At 37.4% G+C, this 24,731-nt stretch overlaps 1 protein-coding gene across 1 annotated transcript in view; it reads right to left on the bottom strand.

The window, feature by feature from the left end:
- The window catches only part of DNAH12 (dynein axonemal heavy chain 12), a 215,940-nt gene that overhangs the window by 100,523 nt on the left and 90,686 nt on the right, over positions 1 to 24,731 (bottom strand). The window contains exons 20-29 of the mRNA XM_065885861.1: positions 22,304 to 22,425; positions 21,927 to 22,209; positions 19,499 to 19,618; positions 19,032 to 19,188; positions 18,628 to 18,800; positions 14,649 to 14,801; positions 13,913 to 14,152; positions 13,331 to 13,576; positions 12,850 to 12,969; positions 1,151 to 1,260 (exon numbers count right to left, since the gene is read on the bottom strand). Of these exons, the coding sequence (XP_065741933.1) occupies positions 1,151 to 1,260; positions 12,850 to 12,969; positions 13,331 to 13,576; positions 13,913 to 14,152; positions 14,649 to 14,801; positions 18,628 to 18,800; positions 19,032 to 19,188; positions 19,499 to 19,618; positions 21,927 to 22,209; positions 22,304 to 22,425 (1,724 nt within the window). The remainder of the gene's footprint in view (positions 1 to 1,150; positions 1,261 to 12,849; positions 12,970 to 13,330; positions 13,577 to 13,912; positions 14,153 to 14,648; positions 14,802 to 18,627; positions 18,801 to 19,031; positions 19,189 to 19,498; positions 19,619 to 21,926; positions 22,210 to 22,303; positions 22,426 to 24,731) is intronic.

Below are 24,731 nucleotides of genomic sequence, written 5' to 3'. Positions count from 1 at the left end.
TGAATGCACGAGGGTTGACTGTACTAATTCCCTCTATTATTACATATGTTTGAAAATTTATATGATACAAAGGTTTTTTTTTTTTTTAATTTTGCCTTTAAAAAATCATGACCTTTGAGATTTCAACTTTCTATAGGCAGTAAGTGGGCTGAAAACATTTGTCAGCTCCCAAGGGTATTTTCTCTATTGTCCACCTCACATGTGACCAGGGAAGAAAATGGAGATAGAAAGACCTCTCAAAAGGTTGAACCGAAGTCCACAGAGCAGAGGTTACTGGAAAGACTCTCTCAGGGAGCAAAATCAAGCAGAAATAGATCCAGGTTTTATGGGGATTTCAGTTTATACAATTGGTGGGGAAAGCTCTCTAAGGAAAAAAATATATATGTAATTACAAATACAAAAATGTCCACCGCCACTTTAATGACACCCTTTCCAATAAATTATATATAAAATGATTATGACTCCCTGGAGGGGCCTCTACTAATAAGAGGTCCTGAAGTTTAAACTCCAGTAGTTTCACAATCTATCTCTGGAACTGGGCTCCCACACGCACAGCTGGGTTTCAGAACTGCTACTGACAAGTGTTGGCTTTGTCTCCCATTCTTCAGTTTCTAAATGGGAGTATTTGCTCTGATAATCCTGCTCTGGTAAACCCACTATTATAATACTGGATGTATGCAGGGCAGATAACTTGTCTTTGTAGTTTTAGGTCTTTGGAGCAAGAACAGCTTCCAAATCTGATACACAAACTATCATGCATCACCTAGAGATCCTATACTTTGAGTCTGGTTCATTGATTGATCAGATCTTTTAGGTTGTCTCCCTGGGAAAGGAAAAGTGTGTTCTATGTGCATGAAGTACAGCAAATAACATATCTGATGATCAAAAGGGCAAATTGTGGTGGTCATTAGTGCTACATCACTAATGAGTACTCCTTACCACTCCTTTTTGGATAGGTAACATGAGAGAGAAATAAACCTTTGTTTTTAAGCTACTGGAATGGAGATGGGGGTGGGGGGCGTTGTTCCCTAGCCTACCTCGCATACAAAGTTTGCTGAGTCTTTTAGTTCACAAATTTTAGTTGTTTTAATAGTTTAACTTAAAAAACAACATCTAACTTTGGCACACTATCTATAATCTATAATCTTACCCATGTCTAACAATCATCATCTCATATGCCTGAATCATTTTTTCAAGAAAAAATTTAACAGGCTGAAGATTATGTACTTTGCAGGCTTCATGAGCACATTCCAAAAATTCCTAAAATAAAAGAAAAATGGAATGCATTTCTACAAAATCGTATTATAAATCATGTCATTCATGTCTTATAAATGTAGACTTTTCATTTAGAAATAAGAAATTGTATCTTCTTATATTTATAAATTATTTCTTGAAACTTTATTTTTTAATTAAAAGGAGGAACAAATAAAATTAAAATACTTTAAAAATATTAGTATTCCCCATTATAAGTTATCAATGATCATGGCACCATAGCATTGGGTGTACACTGCATGAAAACAACTCCTCTTAATAGTTTTTCCAGAATTTCACTTTTGGTTAGGATATAGAAGGACATGCCAAACAATCCTTCACACTATAGTAAAGAGAAATAAACAGAGGTTACAAAAATTATAAAGCTTTTAAAGATACAGGAGAACTTTGGATGCAGATAAGTCTAAAGGAATTAAACTTCAGAAAGGGATGAGCCTTTCCTAGGTGAACACAGATCAACAGCTAATTTTGCCTCTGGGAGCAAGTACAGACATAGGTGGGCATTGGATTGAGCCTGCTATAGGCAGAGGGACTTTGCTGAAGTAAGGAGAAAATAACAGATATTTTAATGGTCATGTGGACTTATGTGAACCTCATAAAACTGGAGGAGCCTCAAATGCAAAGCTGGTTTTCCCATGGCCTATGCTTTTGCTGAGTCTGAAGTGACATAAGAAATCAAAGTCTTAGCTAGAAAGGCACAAAGAGAGAGATTTTCTTAGTCTTCAGATGCTTATATCCCAGAATGCTGCTATAGGAAGGGCCTTATTATACAATAGGACAATTTTCACTATAAAGACATTTGAAACCAGAGGTAAACTAAAGCTCAATAATTCTGCAACAAAACTCTGGCTTAGGTCAACTCCTGATTGAACTGATCAACAGCTCAATCTAGCTATCTGACAAAGGAAGAACATGGTTTTTCTGTAGGAAAATAATACCAGTTCAGCCTCTACAATTATTTTCTATACAATTTTTTTTTTTTTTTTTTTTTTTTTGCGGTATGCAAGCCTCTCACTGCTGTGGCTTCTCCCGTTGCGGAGCACAGGCTCCAGACGCGCAGGCTCAGCGGCCATGGTTCACGGGCCCAGCCGCTCTGTGGCATGCGGGATCCTCCCAGACCGGGGCATGAACACGTGTCCCCTGCATCAGCAGGCGGACTCTCAACCACTGCGCCACCAGGGAAGCCCCACAATTTTTAATACAAGTCATGAGGAAAAAAAAGCTGATAATCAGTAGAAAAAAAAAAAATTAAATAAAACAAAATCACAGTTGACCTAGATGTTATAATTAGCAGACAAAACATTAAACTAACTTTTGGGACTTCCCTGGTGGTCCAGTGGTTAAGACTCTGTGCTCCCAATACAGAGGGCACGGGTTCGATCCCTGGTCAGGGAACTAGATCCTGCATGCCACAACTAAAGGAGCCCACATGCTGCAACAAAGATCCTGCACACGGCAATGACGATCCCGTGTGCCACAACTAAGACCTGGCACAGGCAAATAAATAAATAAATAAATAAATAAATTTTATAAATGTATTAAAAAATGGACAATATGACAAAAACAGATGAAAAATGAAGAATTTAAGCAAAGATATGGAATCTCTTAATAAAACCAAATTGGATACACTAAAACTGAAAACAATAAAATATGTGAAATTAAGAATTCATTGGGGAGCTGGAGTCAAGATGGCAGTGTGGGAAGACGTGGAGTTAGCTTCTCCCCACAACTAGGGCGCCTTCTCTCAGCTGGTGGGGGACTCCAATGCCCAAGGAGATGGGAGAAACCCCAAAGTGAACCAGTAGGACATAGGGGGACTGACAGGGGAGGAGAAGTGGAGGCCAGACAGGATTGGCACCCCTGAGGCAGGGAAGATCAGGAGAGGCAGGTGAGAGGGACTCTCCGGGAAGAGCAGGACAGGAGTGGAGGGTGATCGCTTGGCCTACTCGGGCTGCGGAGCCTGCTGAGCTCCAAAGCCCCGTGTGGGTCCTGGGAGCATAGGAGGGAGGTCAGGGAGATCAGGAGAGGCAGGTAGGAGGGGTCCTCCCACACTGGAGGAGCAGGAGAGGAGAGGAGGGTGTTTTCCCTGCCCACTCGAGCCCAGGAAGCCTACTGGGCTCCCAGATGAGGTCCCCTGTCCTCTGAGACCAGGGGTGGGGGGCATGCCTGGGCCCCTTCTGTTCCTTGAACCTAAGCCCCACCCTCCACAGCCCCAGGGCCTTTTCCAGCCCTGTGGGTACTAAGCATTGGCCCAATCCACCACCCAAACCCTGCCCTTGCTTAGGCCCTATCCTCCACAGCCAGGGCCTTCCCCCTCACCTTTTTTTTCTTTTCCCTCTTCCTCTTTTTTATTATTGTGCTACTGATGTACCTTCCAGTTGCTGATTCATCTATATTTTCATTTTTATATTCTTTCTAACATATCTGTTAAGTTTCCTAGTCTAATTTTATTTTTTACTTTGCTATTGTTCTCATTTTTTTTTTTTTTTTTTTTTTTGCCACCCCACATGGCTTGCAGGATCTTGGGTCATGAGCTGGGGACTGGGTGGAAGCTCCTGTGGTAGGAGTTCCAAGTCTGAACCACTGGAGTAACAGAGAACCTCAGACCCCAGGTAATATTCATCAGAGTGAGGTCTCACAGAGTTCCTCATCTCAGCACCAAGACCCAGCTCTACCCAAGAGCCTACAAGCTCCAGTGCTGGAAGCCTCAGGCCAAGCAGCCAGTAAGACAGGAACACAATCCCACTCATTAAAAAAAAAAAGAGAGAGAAGGCAAAAAATATATGTCACAGATGAAGGAGCAAGGTAAAAACCTATCAGACCAAAAAAATGAAGAGGAAATAGGAGGTAATCTACCTGAAAAAGAATTCAGAGTAATGACAGTAAAGATGATCCAGAATCTTGGAAATAGAATGGAGGCACGGATTGAGAAAATACAAGAAAATGCCTAACAGAGATCTAGAAGAACAGAAGAACAAACAAACAGAGATGAACAACACAATAACTAAAATGAAAAATACAGTAGAAGGAATCAATAACAGAATAACTGAGGCAGAAGAACAGATAAGTGACCTGGGAGACAAAATGGTAGAAATAACTGCTGAGGAGCAGAATAAAGAAAAAAGAATGAAAAGAATTGAAGACAATCTCAGAGACTTCTGGGACAACACTAAACACACAAACATTCGAATTATAGGGGCCCCAGAAGAAGAAGAGAAAAAGAAAGGGTCTGAGAAAACATTTGAAGAGATTATAGTTGAAAACTTCCCTAACGTGGGAACGGAAAGAGTCACCCAAGTCCAAGAAGCACAGAGAATCCTATACAGGATAAACCCTAGGGAAAACACACCAAGACACATATTAATCAAACTAAAAAAAATTAAATTCAAAGAAAAAATATTAAAAGCAGCAAGGGAAAAACAAAAAATAACATACAAAGGAATCCACATAAGGTTATCAGCCGATTTTTCAGAGGAAACTCTGCAGGTCAGAAGGGAGTGGCAGTATATACTTAAAGTGATGAAAGAGAAAAACCTATAACCAAGATTACTCTACCCATCAAGGATCTCATTCAGATTCGATGGAGAAGTCAAAAGCTTTTCAGACAAGCAAAAGATAAGAGAATTTAGCACCACCAAACCAGCTTTACAGCAAAGGCTAAAGAAATTTCTTTAGGCAGGAAACACAAGTGAAGAAAAAGACCCAGAAAAACAAACCCAAAACAATTAAGAAAATGGTAATAGGAACATACATATTGATAATAACCTTGAATGTAAATGGATTAAATGCCCCAAACAAAAGAAACAGACTGGCTGAATGGATACAAAAACAAACCCATATATATGATGTCTACAAGAAACCCACTTCAGACCTAGGGACACATACAGACTGAAAGTGAAGGGATGGAAAAAGATATTCTATGCAAATGGAAATCAAAAGAAAGCTGGAGTAGCAATACTCGTATCAGATAAAATAGACTTTAAAATAAAGACTGTTACAAGTGATAAAGAGGGACACTACATAATGATCAAAGGCTTTATCCAATAAGAAGATACAACAATTATAAGTGTTTATGTACCCAACATAGGAGCACCTCAGTACATACGGCAAATGTTAACAACCATTAAAGGACAAATCGACAGTAATGCAATAATAGTAGGCGGCTTTAACACCCCACTTACCCCAATGGACAGATCATCCAAACAGAAAATAAATAAGGTAACACAAGCTTTAAATGACACAATAGACCAGATAGATCTAATTTATATTCATAGAACATTCCACCTAAAATTGGCAGAATACACTTTCTTCTCAAGTACAAACGGAACATTCTCCAGGACAGATCACATCTTAGGTCAGAAATCAAGCCTCAGAAAATTAAAAAAAATTGAAATTGTATCAAGCATCTTTTCTGACCACAATGCTATGAGATTGTAAATCAATTACAAGAAAAAAACTGTAAAAAACACAAATACATGGAGGCTAAACAGTGCGCTACTAAATAACAAAGAGATCACAGAAGAAATCAAAGAGGAAATCAAAAAATACCTAGAGACAAATGACAACGAAAACACGACGACCCAAAATCTATGGGATGCAGCAAAAGCAGTTCTAAGAGGGAAGTTTAATAGTAATTCAATCTCATCTCAAGAAACAAGAAAAATCTCAAATAAACAATTTAACCCTACACTTAAAACAACAAGAGAAAGAAGAAAAAAGAAAACCCAAAGTTAGTAGAAGGAAAGACATCATAAAGATCAGAGCATAAATAAATGAAATAGAAACATAGAAAACAATAGCAAACATCAATAAAACTAAAAGCTGGTTCTTTGAGAAGATAAACAAAATTGATAAACCCTTAGCCAGACTCATTAAGAAAAAAAGGGAGAGGACGCAAATCAATAAAATTAGAAACGAAAAAGGAGAAATCACAATTGACACTGCAGAAATACAAAGGATTATAAAAGACTACTACAAACAACTATATGCCAATAAAATGGACAACCACTAAGGAATGGACAAACTCTTGGAAAGCTACAATTTTCCAAGACTGAACCAGGAAGAAATAGAAAATATAAACAGACAAATCACAACTAATGAAATTGAAACCATAATTAAAAATCTTACAACAAACAAAAGTCCAGGACCAGATGCCTTCACAGGTGAATTCTATCAAATATTTAGAGAAGAGCTAACACCGATCCTTCTCAAACTCTTCCAAAAAATTGCAGGGGGAGAAACACTCCCAAATTCATTCTACGAAGCCACCATCACCCTGATACCAAAACCAGAAAAAGATATAACAAAAAAAGAAAATTATAGACCAATATTACTGATGAACATAGATGCAAAAATCCTGAACAAAATACTAGCAAACAAAATCCAACATCACATTAAAAGGATCATACACCATGATCAAGTGGGATTTATCCCAGGGATGCAAGGATTTTTCAATATATGCAAATCAGTCAATGTGATACACCACATTAACAAATTAAGGAATAAAGCCATATGATCATCTCAATAGATGCAGAAAAAGCTTTTGACAAAATTCAACACCCATTTATGATAAAAACTCTCCAGCAAATGGGCATAGAGGGAAACTACCTCAACATAATAAACGCCATATATGACAAACCCACAGCAAGCATCATACTCAATGGTGAAAAACTGAAAGCATTTCCTCTAAGATCAGGAACTAGACAAGGATGTCTACTCTTGCCACTCTTATTCAACATAGTTTTGGAAGTTCTAGCCACAGCAATCAGAGAAGAAAAAGAAACAAAAGGAATACAAATTGGAAAAGAAGAAGTAAGACTGTCACTGTTTGATGATGATGTGATACTACACATAGATAAACCTAAAGATGCCACTAGAAAACTACTACAACTAATAAATGAATTTGGTAAGGTTGCAGGATACGAAATTAATGCACAGAAATCTCTGGCATTCCTATACACCAACAACGAAAAATCAGAAAGAGAAATTAAGGAAACATTCCCATTAACCATTGCAACAAGAAAGAATAAAATACCTAGGAATAAACCTGCCTAAGAAGGCAAAAGACCTGTACTCAGAAAACTATAAAACACTGATGAAAGAAATCAAAGATGACATAAACAGATGGAGAAATATACATGTTCTTGGATCGGAAGAATCAATATTGTGAAAATGGCTATACTACCCAAAGTAATCTACAGATTCAATGCAATCCCTATCAAATTACCAATGGCATTCTTCACAGAATTAGAACAAAAAATTTTACATTTCATATGGAAACACAAAAGACCCCGAATAGCCAAAGCAATCTTGAGAAAGAAAAATAGAGTTGGAAGAATCAGTCTCCCCGACTTCAAACTATACCACAAAGCTACTGTAATCAAGACAGTATAGTACTGGCACAAAAACAGAAATATAGATCAATGGTATAAGATAGAAAGCCCAGAGATAAACCCACGCACATATGGGCACCTAATTTATGACAAAGGAGGCAAGAACATACAGCGGAGAAAAGACAGCCTCTTTGATAGGTGGTGCTGGGAAAACTGGACAGCTACATTTAAAAGAATGCACTCCATGTAAAAGAACACTCCCTAACACCATACACAAAAATAAACTCCAAATGGATTAAAGACTTAAATGTAAGACCAGACACTATAAAACTCTTAGAGGAAAACATAGGAAAAACCCTTTTTGACATAAACCACAGCAAGATCTTTTTTGACCCACCTTCTAGAGTAACAGAAATAAAAACAAAAATAAACAAATGTGACTTAAAAGCTTTTGCACAGCAAAGGAAACCATCAACAAGACCAAAAGACAACCCTCAGACTGGGAGAAAATATTTGCAAATGAAACAACAGACAAGGGATTAATGTCCAAAATATACAAACAGCTCATGGAGCTCAATATCAATAAAACAAACAATCCACGTAAAAATTGGGCAGAAGACCTAAATAGACATTTTGCCAAGGAAGACATATAGATGGCCAAGAGGCACATGAAAAGATGCTCAACATCACTAATTATTAGAGAAATGCAAATAAAAACTACAATGAGGTATCACCTCATGCCAGTCAGAATGGCCATTGTCAAAAAATCTAGAAAGGGTGTGGGAAAAGGGAACCCTCTTGCACTGTTGGTGGGAATGTAAATTGATACAACCACTATGGAAAACAGTATGGAGGTTCCACAAAACACTAAAAATAGAACTACCACATGACCCAGCTATCCCACTACTGGGCATATAGCCTGAGAAAACCATAATTCAAAAAGAATTATGTGCTGAAGTGAATATACCACAATGTTCAGTGCAGCACTTTTAACAATAGCCAGGACATGGAACCAACCTAAATATCCATTGACAGATGAATGGATAAAGAAGATGTGGCACATATATACAATGGAATATTACTCAGCCATAAAAATAAATGAAATTGAGTTATTTGTAGTGAGGTGGATGGACCTAGAGTCTGTCACACAAAGTGAAGTCAGAAAGTAAAAAACAAATACCATATGCTAACGCATATATATGGACGCTAAAAAAAAAAAAGGTACTGATGAACCCAGTTGTAGGGTAGGAATGAAGAGGTAGACATAGAGAATGGACTTGAGGACATGGGGTGGGAGGGGGAAGCTGGGGCAAAATGAGAGTAGCATCAACATATATACACTACCAAATGTAAAATAGTTGGCTGGTGGGAAGCAGCAGCATAGCACAGGGAGATCGGCTTGGTGCTTTGAGATAACCTAGAGGGGTGGGATAGGGAAGTTGGGAGGGAGGCTCAAGAGAGAGGGGATATGGGGACTTGTGTATGCATATGGCTGATCCACTTTGTTGTGCAACAGAAACTAACACGGTATTGTGAAGCAATTATACTCCAATACAGAGCTATTTAAATAAATAAATAAATCATTGTATAGGGACTTCCCTGGTGGTCCAATGGTTAAGACTCTGTGCTTCCATTGCAGGGGGCGAGCGTTAGATCCATTGTCAGGGAATAAGATCCCACATGCCGCATGGTGCAGTACTCCCCCCCCCCACAAAAAAAGAGAAAAGAATTCATTGGATAGGCTTATCAGCAGAATGAACAAAGCCAAGGAAAGGATCATTAATCTTAAGGACAGGTCAATAAAATTAGCCAAACTAAAGTACAGATAATAAAAAACAAAAAGCAAAAACAGAGCATAAGAGACATGTGAGATGACATAAAATGTCCTAACATTCATGTAACTGGGGCCCCAGAAGGACAGGGGAGAGAAAATAAGGTAGAAGAAATATTTTAAAACATAATTACTGAGAATTTTCTGGAGAAAGCAATACACAGATTCAAGAAGTGCAGCAAATCCCACATAGGATATGTAAAAAGCAAACACACTAGGCACATAGTCAAGCAAGGAAAGAAAGAAAATATTTCAAACAGCCAGAGGGGAAAAAACATATTACATTCAGGGAAATATACATAAGAAAAATTCCTGACTTCTAAGCATAACAATGAAAGCCAAGAATTAATGGAACAACATCTTTAAAAAGATGGGGCGGGGGAGACTCCTGCCAATCTAGACTTCTATACCTAGTGAAAATATTCTTCAAAAAATGAAGTCTAAATAAAGATATTTCAAAAGAAAAACTGAGAGAATTTGTTGCCAGAAGACTCAACATGTACACAATAAATACTGAAGAAAGTTCTTAAAGTTGAAGGGAAAAGATCCCAGTTTAAAGCACATATCTGCTGGAAGGAATTAAAAAACACTAGAAAGGGTAAATATAAAAGACTTCTTTTTTTCAAATACATAAAGCAAAAAATGTGGAGTTTATAACATATGTAGAAGTAAAATACGTGACAACAGTACAATGGGCAGAGATGAGTGGATAATGGAATTATACCATTTAAAATTCTTATATTGTGTCTGAAATGGTTTAGAATACAAACGAGGTAAACTGTCATAAATCAAGGATGTGTATTGCAATCTGTGAGTGGCCACTGAGGTAAAATTAAAAAGCCAACAGAGAAGATTAATGAAGTAATAAACACTACCTGAAACCCAAAAGAAGTCAGTAGATGAAAAACAAAGTAATACAGTACATATTAAAAAGCAAGATATTATATTTAGTACGGGCATACCTCAGAGATACTGTGGATTTGGTTCAGATCACTGCAATAAAGTAAATATCTCAATAAAGCAAGTCACACAAATTTTTTGTTTCCCAGTGCATATAAAAGTTATGTTTACACTATCCTGTAGTCCAGTGGTCCCCAACCTTTTTGGCACCAGAGACTGGTTTTGTGGAAGACAATTTTTCCACAGATGGGCGTGGGGTTGTGGAGGGGATAGTTCAGGCAATAATGTGGTAATGTGAGCTCAGGGGAGCGATAAGGAGTGGTAGATGGAGTTTCCCTGGCTTGCTCACCTCCTGCTGTGCAGCCCAGAGGCCGTGGACCAATACCAGCCTGAGGCCCAAGGTATGGGGACCCCTGTTGAGTCTATTAAGTGTGCAATAGCATTATGTCTAAATAACAATGCACATACCTTAATTAAAAATACGTTTTTGCTAAAAAAATACTAACCATCATCTGAGCCTTCAGTGAGTCATAGCGGTAACATCAAAGATCACTGATCACAGATCACCGTAACAGATATAATAATAATGAAAATTTTTCAAAACTTCAAAAATTACCAAAATGTGACACAGAGACAAGAAGTGAGCAAATATTGGGAAAATGGCACTGATAGACTTGCTTGACTTGACTGATAGACTTGCCAAAATCCTTCAATTTGTAAAAAACACAGCATCTGCAAAGCGTGATAAAATGAGGTATGCTTGTAGTATTTTTTTTTTCTATGACTCTGGCTCCCCTGCAGCTCAGTTGCAGGCATACACAGTTGCTCAGCCACACACCTCCCAGCATTGACTGCTAGTAGTGTTTTTCAAACTGGATTCTATGAATCCATGAAACTATTTGCTGTATTCATAGGAGTACAAGAGTTCTCCAAGAGAATATTAAAATTATGTATTTTTATTTTGATTTAAAAAATCATATTAGCGTATTTTGAATCATCTTGATAATCACCTGTGGTATAATACTAAAATATATAGAGTCTTTGTCCCTGGTTCCTGGCACAGAGCTCCTAAAACTCTTGGAATTTTCTGAGTGATAGAAGTATCTTTTGTTATTCATAAAGAGCCCTTTTCAATAACACCTGAGTTTATGCTAATGAGGTGACTTGTTGTGGGAACCTAGATAGCCTCAGGATTGGGTTGGTCACCAAAAAGACGCAGTGATTAGAGGGTTGGAACTTTCAGCCCTACCAGCCTTTGGGGAAGAAGGGGCTGATGACTGAACTCTATAAAAATTCTTGAACAATGAGATTCAAGAGCTTCCGGTACAGGAAGGGTGACTCTCCCTGAAAGGGCACAGAAGTTCCACGCTGCCACCTGCCCATACCACGCTCTATACATTTCTTCCATTTGGTTGTTCCTGAGTTGTATCCTTTATAATAAACTGGTAAGCAGAAGTAAATTGTGTTCCTGAGTTCTGTCTGCTGTTCTAGCAAATTATTAAACCTGGGAGAGGAGGGGTCAGGGAAACCGCTGGTTTATAGCCCGTCAGTCAGAAGTACAGGTGGCCAGGACTTGAGACTTCTGTATGAAGTGAGAGGCAGTCTTGTAGGACTGACACTAACTCTAGGCAGTTAGTGTCAGAATTGAATTGAATTTTTGAACACCCAGTGGGTGTCTAGAGAATCAGAGAATTAGTTATTGGTATTGGAAAACAGCCTAGAATCACCTTATTCTGATTCTGCCATAGGATGTATAGTAGTATTTGAATTTGAAGATTTAAAGAAAAAAAAAGAAGGCTAACATTCACAGCAAGATGGATGGACCTAGAAATATCATACTAAGTGAAGTAAATCAGACAGAGAAATACAAATATTATATGATAACGCTCACATATGTAATCTAAAAAATAATACAAATGAATCTATATGCACAACAGAAACAGACTCACAGACACAGAAAACAAACTTATGGTTACCAAAGGGGAAAGTGATGGGGAAGGGATAAATTAGGAGTTTGGAATTAACAGATATAAATTCCTATACATAAAATAGATAAGCAACAAGGATTTACTGTATAACACAGGGAACTATATTCAATATCTTGTAATAACCTACAATGGAAAATAATCCGAAATATATATATATATAACTGAATCACTTTGCTGTACAAAAAAACTATAGGATGTTTTACCACTTTCAGTTTATCAACTTTTCTACCTGTGGAGGTATATAATAGTATTATTGTATACATAGTAGTAAATATTATAAATCACAAGATAGGAAATAAAATATGTATTCTCTTACAATAAACATTATCTTTGACCTGAATCTTGTTAACCCTACTATCATACAACATAAGGTACTAAAATTTACTCTTCCTCATTAATTAAAGTGGCCAAAATAGGGGTTTATCCTCCAAACAGAATAAGTCGCTCATTTAATAAAACTTGGAAAACTATTGAGTCACCAGATGAATTTATTTGCAGAACAAGTCATTCTCACAGGTTTACTTACATGATAGTCAGCTTCAGGAAGTTTAACACCAGGAAATAAGTCACTAGTTATTCCATTAAATAAGGGTATATCATGTGATAAAAACTTTGGTTCATTTACATCTTTAATTGATCGAAGAAGCTAAAACCATCCAAAAAGTGCAAGATAAGTTAAGTGCCAGTATTTGCCCTTCTTTCACCCCCACCCCACCAAAGTCAAAGTTTCTTTTACATGGTTCCATGGAATCCCCATACTAAAAAGCCAATACTACACTTATCAAACCTAATGGTCCTTGGATTCATACAAAGTATAATGAAAAACAGAACCTCAAAACTATCATTTCAACCCCATGTAAAAAGGCTCAAAGCAACAACTCTCTTATCTGCCTAAGCAACAACTCTCTTATCTGCCTATCTATAGTTCATGATCAACCTTGCTGAAAAAGTTATCTTTCTACAGATACACTTTCTACATTTTCACAACGTGTATATTTAATACTTACAAGTATATCTTCATTTTCATTTGGAAATTTTAGTTTTAGGTTTCCAGCAGCCACTAAAACTGCTTTTACTGCTCGCATTCCATAGTCATAATGAAATTGTGATGAGAGCTGCTCTGAGCAGAGCCTGTAGGTCATTACTATCTTCACAGACAGAGGTTTTGCATTCAAAAATCCATAGGAGTAGAGGGAGATTTCTGCTATGAGGGCATAGTTCGGAACCATCATAGCCACTGTTCTAAAAAGAACCTGAAGTATATAATAAATGAAATATATTATTTACATAAAGGAAACCATTTTTAAAGCTGAGCATAAGCACCCAAAGATAATGTGTTGATATCCAAGTTTACTCCCCCAGTGAAGCACCTTTTCATTAACTTTGTAATTTTTTCAGTAGCACTTTAACAGTTTTATGTACTCTAATATTTTTTTTAGACATCTAAAAAAGTTTTTAGAGGTTTACCTTATAGCAGATGGAAAAGGTAAAAGGGAGATTACAAATACATGTGAGAAAATTATACCATTTTGAGTAGATTATGCTGTTACTTTTGATGACCAAATTTACACTCTTTAAAAAAATATTACCTTAAGATTATCCGGTAATTCAGAACGTCCTGCATAGCCAGGATTCATAGTAATAGCTACAAAACAGTTTGGATTGAGCTTAAGTTCTGTCCCTTCAAAACTAAACATTTCTATCTTCTGTTGAATGGCTCTCTGAATGCAAAGGATCTGTTGAGCTACCACTGACAGCACTTCCAATTCAATTCGATTAAATTCATCAAAGCAAGCCCAAGCACCAGAAGAAGCCAATCCTTTAAAAAACTGAGGACAAGAAAAAAGGAGATGATTTTCGTAGGAAAGGGCATCATTTGTTAAAACAAAAATTTAACCTTTTTTGGGTTTTTGTTTTGTTTTGTTTTGTTTTTGCGATACACGGGCCTCTCACTGTTGTGGCCTCTCCCGTTGCCGAGAACAGGCTCCGGACGCGCAGGCTCAGCGGCCATGGCTAACGGGCCCAGCCACTCCGCAGCATGTGGGATCTTCCCGGACCGGGGCACGAACACGGGTTGAGAGTCCGCCGCCGCATCGTCAGGTGGACTCTCAACCACTGCGCCACCAAGGAAGCTCATAAAACAAAAATTTAACCTTTTTAAGTCAAAAGTGACAGTTAATAAAAGCCCCAAGGATAAAAACGTCTTTACCCCTAAAAAAAAAAAAAGGTCAAGTAATGCTTAAACCACAGTGTTTTAAACGAGTTGCTTCAGTTTATCCAGGTTGACCTAGCTGTAAATTTGTAACATTTAATATGTAACTTTACCTTTCCCATTGCTAGATAATCTAGCCCATCTGAACAGTTGAATACCACACACTGTACAGCAAGAGCTTTAGCCAAGTCCTTGGTGGTTTCAGTTTTTCCTGTGCCTGCTGGCCCTTCTGGAGCACCTCCAAGGTTTAAATAGAAGGCACCTATCTGAAAAGAAAAATAAACATGAAGAGAAATCCATGCTTAACTGAAAACAAACAAAAAACCCCATAATAGGACAATTGCTTATAAAGTGGATTTAGTCTTATTTGTAGCTTCAGAGAGGCAGTAATACATCATTCAGTTAATTTTTAGCACTCAATTTTCTAGCTGCACAAAGAAAAAGCAGTTTAAAGGATCTAAAAAAAAAAGTGAAACTGCATCAAAGTCTCCTTATCTTATAATACTTCATGTGTATCCCATTTGCCTTTAAAAACAAAGAGAATCCAGCCTTGAAGTGTTAACATTTGGTCAGAAAAGTTTAATTAGAAGTGGTTATGGAGGGACTTCCCTGGTGGTGCAATGGTTAAGAATCTGCCTGCCAATGCGGGGGACACGGGTTCGAGCCCTGGTCCGAGAAGATCCCACATGCTGCGGAGTGCCTAGACCCGTGTGCCACAACTAGAGCTCCCGGAGGGGCCACTGCAGTGAGGAGCCTGCACACCGCGGCGGGGAGTGGACCCTGCTAGCTGCAGCTGGAGAGAGCCCGCACGCAGCGATGAGAACCTAATGCACCCAGAGATGAATGAATGAACCAATTAATTAAAAAAAAAAAGAGAGCAGATTGCTCCATCTCCTGTAAAATAAAGTAATATAAAATAAAAAAAAGAAGTAGTTATGGAGATGGTTGTAGTGATCAATGATGACAACCTCTACGGCTAGCTGCGAAGAGAGAAAACACCTAAAAGTGAGGGTCATAAGTGGGGGCCCATCAGTGGGAAAATAAACAGATGACCTACTATATAATTTTGTCTATGATTCACCTTCGCTGTTGCATTCCACTCTTGGTATGTTCTTCATTTTATCCATCCCCATAGCATTGTTCTGTACTTCTCTAACCAGTAGTATCACTTTCAACCTTGTGAAACCCAGAGTAGTTATCAGTTACCCACTGATAAATGGTAAACTGTGACCTACCTTCGCTGGTTGGACTCACTTGTATTGTTTTTACGAAAGCTGGCATATCCTCCAAGCGTCCTGTAGCCTGGGCATTTGGATGTTTGCCCAAGTTGCTTTTTACATACTTGGAGTCTACTGTGTCAAATCAAGCTTGAGCTGATTAAGACGGTTAAGACCATCAACCCTCCACTTGGGCATGGGCAAGGGTCCACTCGGTGACATTTTGATGTCAGAGGCCAAAAACTCCACCCTCAGAGCATGCTAACTAGGCTACTTTCTGAGCTTTCCTCCCATGAAAAAGCCTACGGCTTGGGTGCATATGCTCAGAGCAACGATTGCCTCACCTTTTTCTTGTTTTCAATTACATTTCCCCATGCTCCCCACACCTCAGCTTTATCCCATAGATATCCTGAGCCCTTCGCCTTCAGAGAGGCATATTTGAGTTGTTTTCCTATCTCCTTGCTTGGCTGCTTTGTGAATAAGCACTTTCTCTGCTGCAAACCTCAGCATTTCAGCATTTGGCTTACTGCAGAGTCAGACAAATGAACCTGGTTCATTTGGTTCAGCAACGCTCACATTACAGTTAACTACGTACGTTTTTCCCCTCTCAATTAGTACTTAAGCTCCTTTATTTTTTTAATAATTTTTAAATTTATTTATTTATTTATTTATTTGTGCTGGGTCTTAGTTGCTGCATTTGGGCTCCTTAGTTGTGGCATGAGAACTGTTAGTTGCTGCATGCATGTGGAATCTAGTTCCTTGGCCAAGGATTGAACCCAGGCCCCCTGCATTGGGAGCACAGAGTCTTAGCCAGTGGACAACCAGGGAAGTCCCTGTCCTTAAGCTCCTTTAGAGTAACATCAGCAGTATCTGAATTCTTTCTGGGTCCCCACAGTGACTAGAAAAATGGCTAGAAATTTTTATATGCGTACAAGTTACAGTCAACTCTCTCCATGAAGTTTGTTTCATGAAAACTTCTATGAGAGTTTGTGAAACTTAACTCCTTTTAGATAAAATAGGGTTAAAGGACCAAGACTGTACATTTGGGGAGGCAAAGGGTATATGGGAATGCTCTGTTCCTCCTGCTTAACTTTGCTGTGAACCTAAAACTGCTCTAAAAAAATTAAGTATTTAAAAAACTAATAGATAGACCTATGAAAAAAATATTTTCACATTTACTAAAATAAAACAATAGAGAGAGCTCATTAAATAAAGGCAATATCAATGATATTTTACCCATCTTAAATTTATAGTAAACGCTATACTGTTAATGTCCATTAACTTGATTGCTGGAAACCTCAGTCTTTCCCTTCTTTATAATTTCCAAAAAATGCTTACAAATGTGTTCCCTTTATTATGGATAGTAAATATAATAGGAGACTTTCAATGTTTAGTGTTGTATACAAGTGTTTAATGTGATTTTGATTATATAACTCAAAGTCCTTAGCCTCCACCTTACAAATTCACAGCTGATTTCAGTGAGGTCTGAGGACACAGAAGCTTGAGATTCATTTATTCAACAAACATTTAGGGAGTAACTTATGTACTTGTCAATCGCTAGAGCAGAGAACAAGACAGATGTGGTCTGGCCTTCAGGTAGCTTCCTGAGAAAGAGGATTTGGTGAAACTTTTTATCATAGATGCACTAGAATCTTACTCAGATTCTTTTACTGGTCATTGCATCCATCCTTCCAATTGCTGTCAGTCATCTACAAATAGCTCACAACTGTCCTTTTCTCCTGAGATTTGCCCTCAATTAATAGGAGCTCCCTTACCCACAAACACCTGAAAGCTTACTCACCCCCCAACCCCCGCCCAGCCGCAGGAGTGAACCATAGCCAATGATAATAAAGGGATAGAAAAGCTAGACCCCTTTGCCTTAAAGTGAAGTACCCCTGAGATGCCATTCATGCTCTAATGCTCCCCATGAGATCAGGCTAAGGCCATACATCCATCAAAACCACATCTTTGTTTAGCTTTCCCACCTGCTTTCCTCATTTCCTTATGGGTTTTTACTGAGAGCATTCCCTAGAAAATCATTTGCCCAATAATCCCCATTTCATTTCTGCTTCCAGAAAACTCAGACACTTTAATTTACTTACTCAGCACAGGTGGATTGGTGTTTCTTGATGCATCTCCTCAATTCCCAGGTAGGATTGCCAGATTTAGCAAATAAAAATACAGGATGCCCAGTTAAATTTGAAAATCAGATAAACAATGAATAATTTGCTGGTATAAGTATGCCCCATGTAATAATTAGGACATATTTCTACTAACAAATTATTCATTGTTTATTTGAAATTCAAATTTACTTGAAAGTCCTGTATTTTATCGGACAACGCAATTCCCAGGGTTTCACTTTGTTGTTGTTGTTGTTGTTTTCTGTAGTCATGGCTTTATCTTCCATAGCTTCCCAACAAGCACAGCCCTCAGTACTACCTGCCTACATTTCAGCTCTCCCTCTCCTATTCAACAAAACTAACTTGGAGTTCTAAGGCCCAAATGTGCTTCCTTCATCTTCTTGGCATCTCTCCCAGAACTCCACTGCAAAAACTGATACCATTTTCCAAAGCTCTGGTTTCTTCTTTAAATCTCCAGTACCTTCCTTTTTCTAATTATCCCCAACGAGAGTGACTCACGATTTTCAAACATTAGAATTCACACACTCTTGTATTCTACAAAAGCACGCAGAAGTAAATATTCACTACTATAACTTCACATAAAGGGAATTTGGGATTAGGAAGGGATAGCTGTATTCAACTATACAGATAAGAGAATAAAATGAGGATAGCCATGTTAAATTTAGACAAGAAAATATGACACCAAACCAAAAAGGAATCTTTAATGTGTGAATTAAAATAATTTAAACACATACCAATGTTCTGTAACATCTGTCAGTTAGAGGAGTAATGACAAGTCGAGGTGAGTTACCAAGGTATTCATAAGCATATTTTACGTTGCAATTAATGATACTAACATGAGCGTTGTCATATTCCCAATAATATCGAAGCTGAGCAAGCCACTGGAAATCTGTATCATGTGAGACACCTAAAAGGAATAAAGTAAAACAAGACAGATAATCCTGAAATGGAAATAATTTGAAAAATAAGTATTTTATCATCTTTACAACAGCAAATATTAAAATAATTCATGTTTTCTAACTTATGGAAAAGATCATATAAAATAAATTCTGTTGAGAGAGAAAAAGACATACAGTGTAAGTCCTTGTTTCTAAAAGCTACCTATATCTTATTTTTAAAATTAAAAAGAGTCACATACCCATATCAATCATGTCCATAACCACATCTCTAGCATGGACATCAATAGTAACCAAAGCCCCCAGAGTAATCCTGGTCTGCTTCGACAGTTTTCCTCTTACCAGCTCTACAATATCATTTAGTTGATCCTGAAGTTCCTTATAGTACTTCTTTAATCCCTACAAAATAAGAAAAGCAATTAAACTAATGTTATATAGTAGCTAAAACATGTGTTTCATGCATTTACTCTTTAACAATTCTGACATCATAATTTAGCCCAATATAGAAATGAGTTCTCGAATAGAGTGATTTTTGTCTAAGCATAAGAAAAATTAAGAACAAGTTTTTAAATAATTGTACAATTTTAATGCTACATGTAGAAATGGGGGGAAGATTACCTTTGCAAATAATAGATAAGCTAACTAAAAGAACATAGCATGTAGAAAAGAAAGTTATTTAAAAAGAAAGTTATTTAAGGTAATGATTTACCTCTGTCCCACTACTTATAACTTCCTGTGTCTCAGTGGTCCAGAACATTTGAGAAACACAAAGTACAACTTGGCCAGGCCACTCTCGAACCCAGTCTCTTCTTGCAGATTCTGGATAAGCCTGAGTAATTAAAATGCATTTCTAAGTTTAAAAGTTTACAAAGGGGAAAAAAGCTTAATGTTTAACAATAAAGAATTGCAATATTTGGTACATTTGTAGGCTAGAATGTAGTCATGAAACATTTTAGATGACTATTTAAAATACCTGAAAATTTTTTACAAATCATATTTTTGAAATATTTATTTATAAAAGAATGGAAAGATGAGCACAAATATGTTAATAATCAGTTATCTTTGGAAGGATTTGATTATTGATTCTTCTGGAAATTATTTTCCATAGGAATTTTAGGTTTCCTTGATGTGGGGAGTTGTCAATTTTCTACATATAATACATATTACTTCTATTATAATGAAATATGAGGGTTTATTAAAGTACAAAATAAATCAGTCTAATAGGTTATATATATTGATACCAATATTTAATTGAAAAGAAGACTATGCCATCTAGTAGAAAACTGACCTAGTAGCTAGAACCCTTGTATTATTTATCCATAGCTTATCTAAAAACTTGTATGGGGCTTCCCTGGTGGTGCAGTGGTTGAGAATCTGCCTGCCAATGCAGGGGAGACAGGTTCGAGCCCTGGTCTGGGAAGATCTCACATGCCGCAGAGCAACTAGGCCCGTGAGCCACAACTACTGAGCCCGCGCGTCTGGAGCGTGTGCTCCGCAACAAGAGAGGCCGCGATAGTGAGAGGCCCGCACGCCGCGATAGTGAGAGGTCCGCGCACCGCGATGAAGAGTGGCCCTTGCTTGCCGCAACTAGAGAAAGCTCTCGCACAGAAACGAAGACCCAACACAGCCAAAAATAAATAAATTAATTAATTAAAAAAAAAACTTGTATGACCAGCATATATAATTTAAACAATAATATATTTGTTCATTTATATACAACTGAACAATCTATGCTTTTGAGTTCAAAGTATACTTTCATTTCTTCTAACATTTTTATGTTCAAAATGCATTTAAATAGATTTATTGATGGGGTAGTCTTTTTAAAAATAACTTGTTTCAAAAGTAAATGATAATAGCAGATCCAAATTAAAAACTGAAAAAAACAACCGCAGAACAAAGTATGAAGAGTCGATACTAAAGGAAACTTTATATATATATATTTTTGTTACTGGCCATGCGGCACAGCTTGCGGGATCTTAGTTCCCCAACCAAGGGCTGAACCCGGGCCACAGCAGTGAAAGCGCCGAGTCCTAACCACTGGACTGCCAGGGAGTTCCCCTGGAAACTATATTTTTAATACAATGACACCACCTTAGATATAAGAATATTAAACATAAGGATACAAATATCTATTATTAAAATGCATTTTATTAGCAATATTTATAGATAAATGCAAATGACAAATTAACCTAAGTTTCAAAGAAGGCTGAGTTTCAAAGAATTGATGAGCCATTGCTAGGTACATAGAAGGTAAATTTCTATATGGATTAAGGAAATACTTTCATGGACAATGTTGACTCTTTCCTATGTGTTTTGGTTTGTTTGGAATCATAAATAGAAAAAAAGGAGAGAAAAAGTCAAGATTTATCTGCAGGAACATTGAAGCTGAACAGAATAGTCACTGCAAGAAGGTGGTTCTCATAGGGCTCTTGGTGAAGGAAAAGGATTCCTCAGTGTGAGTTGCTGGATATAAGGCTGCAAAGCCTTTTTAAATGACATTTTTGCTACACAACTGTTCCTTTGTGATCCTAAAGGAAGAAATATACTGAAGTTTATCATTCAAGATTAGGTTAATTGAATTAGCAAAAGTGAGGTACATGTAGTGCCTACATGTTATATTTCTCTCAAATATTATAGATCCTCCGTTAATGTTGGTTCATCTCATTTTGAGTTTCTAAGTAATTGTTTGAGTGTAAATAGCAATAAGTAAACTAGATCATGCATTTAACACCCATGTCTGAGGTTCTTTCTTATCTCAGGGGCTTAACACAGGATACTTAGGTGCTCTCCCATTTGCTATTTATCTGGTTACTACTTAATCTTTGGGTCTCAGTTTCAATTTTACTTTCTCTAAAAGCCTATCACTAGCAACCCACCTCCCCCATTCTAAATTATATACACCTTATTATTCTTTCTCATAACACCTTTTTTCTTTTGTAGCACTTAATCACATATTATTATCAATTCTTACTACTATTATTATTTTAATAATAATGTTAGGAACAAAGAGTAAAGAAAATAATAAAAGCCTTAAAATAGTAAGACCTTAAGTGTTCATTTACTGGTACCCATTCAAAACCTTCTAAAAGAAAGCATTTACAGAATATAGGATATACATTAAGTCCTAGGAAACATACCAGCCTGGCAGCAGCAATCACATCATGAATACTCCGGAGCATCAAATCTTCTACTTGAATGAGCCACTTTTCCACAGCACCTCGCGCTGCAGATGTGGAAATAAGTGCAATCAGCTCCACTCGCTCACCTTCAGAGCTATACATGGCTTTAATGTCCAAATTGGGAAGAAACTCCAATTTAGTGATGCCCTCAAAGCATTTTTTTAAATGAGGCTGAACTCTAAGTGGATCTTTGGTCTCTGACAAAATCTCTAACATTTCATCATTAGATAAGAAGAAAAAACTAGGGAAAAACATGCAAATACAAAAGTTTTAGTTATAATTCATCACACATCAGAAAATGCTTTAATTATAGCACAATTGATTATCCATCATACCGAGGGAAGAAAAGTCGTTTTTTTTCAAGATATGCATTAAGGCCTTTCATAATTTTCTCCAAAAGTTCATTGCAGTTCTGCAGTTTTTCCAGTAAACCTGTTAAAGAAGTAACAGCAAGAACCTAAAAGAGACCAATTCGTTCAGGTCAGCACTTATATATCAGATATGATGATAAGACTTAAACATTAACTTATATGTCAAAAATGTTAAGGTGTCAAAAGGTTTATGAAAATTGTCAGGAAATTTTTTTATAATGTAAAACCATTAGAATTCAATAAATCACAAATATTCTTACCAAAAGATGCTAGTTATAAATGAGAAATTATGATTGTCATGCATATTTTCATTTCTCCTATATTGTTTTGAATGATGTGGAAAGAGTCTGCTAGGTTGGTGTGTGATTTAATTTTTGCATTAACAACTGTCAACTATAAACAATCTATGGTATGAGTTGGCAAACTACATCCCATGAGCTAAATCCAGTCTGCTACCAGTTTCTTTTTTTGTTGCTGTTGTTTTTCAGCTTTTATGAGGTATAATTGACAAATAAAAATTGTATATATTTAAGGCATATAACTTGATGCTTTGATATCTGTATACACTGTGCTGCCACTATTTTTTTTAATGTTTATTTATTGTTTTCTTATCAGTCATCCATTTTATTTATTTATTATTATTTATTTTTTTTTGCTGTACACGGGCCTCTCACGGTTGTGGCCTCTCCCGTTGCGGAGCACAGGCTCCGGACACACAGGCTCAGCGGCCATGCCTCACAGGCCCAGCCACTCCACGGTGTGTGGGATCCTCCCGGACTGGGGCATGAACCCGTGTCCCCTGCATCGGCAGGCGGACTCTCAACCACTGCGCCACCAGGGAAGCCCCACTCATCCATTTAATACGAATCAGTGTATACATTCAATCCCAATCTCCCAGTTCATCCACCCCCACACCCCCACCACTTTCCCCACTTGGTGTCCATACGTTTGTTCCCTACATCTGTGTCTCAATTCCTGCTCTGCAAACCGGCTCATCTCTACCATTTTCTAGGTTCCATATATATGCGTAAATATACGATATTTGTTTTTCTCTTTCTGACTTCCTTCACTCTGTATGACAGTCTCTAGATGCATCCACGTCTCTACAAGTCACCCAATTCTGTTCCTTTTTATGGCTGAGTAATATTCCACAGTATATATGTACCACATCTTCTCTATCCATTCGTCTGTCGACGGGCATTTAGGTTGCTTCCCTGTCGTGGCTATTGTGAATAGTGCTGCAATGAACATTGGGGTGCATGTGTTTTTTTGAATTATGGTTTTCTCAGGATATATGCCCAGTAGTGGGGTTGCTGGGTCATATGGTAATTCTATTTTTAGTTTTTTAAGGAACCTCCATACTGTTCTCCATAGTGGCTATATCAATTTACATTCCCACCAACAGTGCAAGAGGGTTCCCTTTTCTCCACACCCTCTCCAGCATTTGCTGTTTGTAGATTTTCTGATGATGCCCATTCTAACTGGTGTGAGGTGATACTTCATTGTAGTTTTGATTTGCATTTCTCTAATAATTAGTGATGTTGAGCAGCTTTTCATGTGCTTCTTGGCCATCTCTATGTCTTCTATGGAGAAATGTTTATTTAGGTTTTCTGCCCATTTTGGGATTGGGTTGTTTGTTTTTTTTAATATTGAGCTGCATGAGCTGTTTATATATTTTGAAGATGAATTCTTTGTCCATTGATTCATTTGCAAATATTTTCTCCCATTCTGAGGGTTGTCTTTTCATCTTGTTTATGGTTTCCTTTGCTGTGCAAAAGCTTTGAAGTTTCATTAGGTCCCATGTGTTTATTTTTGTTTTTATTTCCATTACTCTAGGAGGTGGATCAAAAAATATCTTGCTGTGATTTATGTCAAAAAGTGTTCTTCCTATGTTTTTCTCTAAGAGTTTTATAGTGCCCGGTCTTACATTTAGGTCTCGAATCCATTTTGAGTTTATTTTTGTGTATGGTGTTAGGGAGTGTTCTAATTTCATTGTTTTACATGTAGCTGTCCAGTTTTCCCAGCACCACTTATTGAAGAGACTGTCTTTTCTCCACGGTATATCCTTGCCTCCTTTGTCATAGATTAGTTGACCACAGGTGTGTGGGTTTATCTCTGGGCTTTCTATCCTGTTCCATTTTTCTATATTTCTGTTTTTGTGCCAGTACCATATTGTCTTGATTACTGTAGCTTTGTTGTATAGTCTGAAGTCAGGGAGTCTGATTCCTCCAGCTCCGTTTTTTTCCCTCAAGACTGCTTTGGCTATTTGGGGTCTTTTGTGTCTTCATACAAATTTTAAGATTTTTTGTTCTTGTTCTGTAAAAGATGCTATTGGTAATTTGATACTGATTGCATTGAATCTGTAGACTGCTTAGGGTAGTATAGTCATTTT

This window comes from Phocoena phocoena, chromosome 10 (genome assembly GCF_963924675.1).
Source record: "Phocoena phocoena chromosome 10, mPhoPho1.1, whole genome shotgun sequence".
Taxonomy (NCBI): Eukaryota; Metazoa; Chordata; class Mammalia; order Artiodactyla; family Phocoenidae; genus Phocoena; species Phocoena phocoena.
This window is presented reverse-complemented; position numbering and strand designations above follow the sequence as displayed.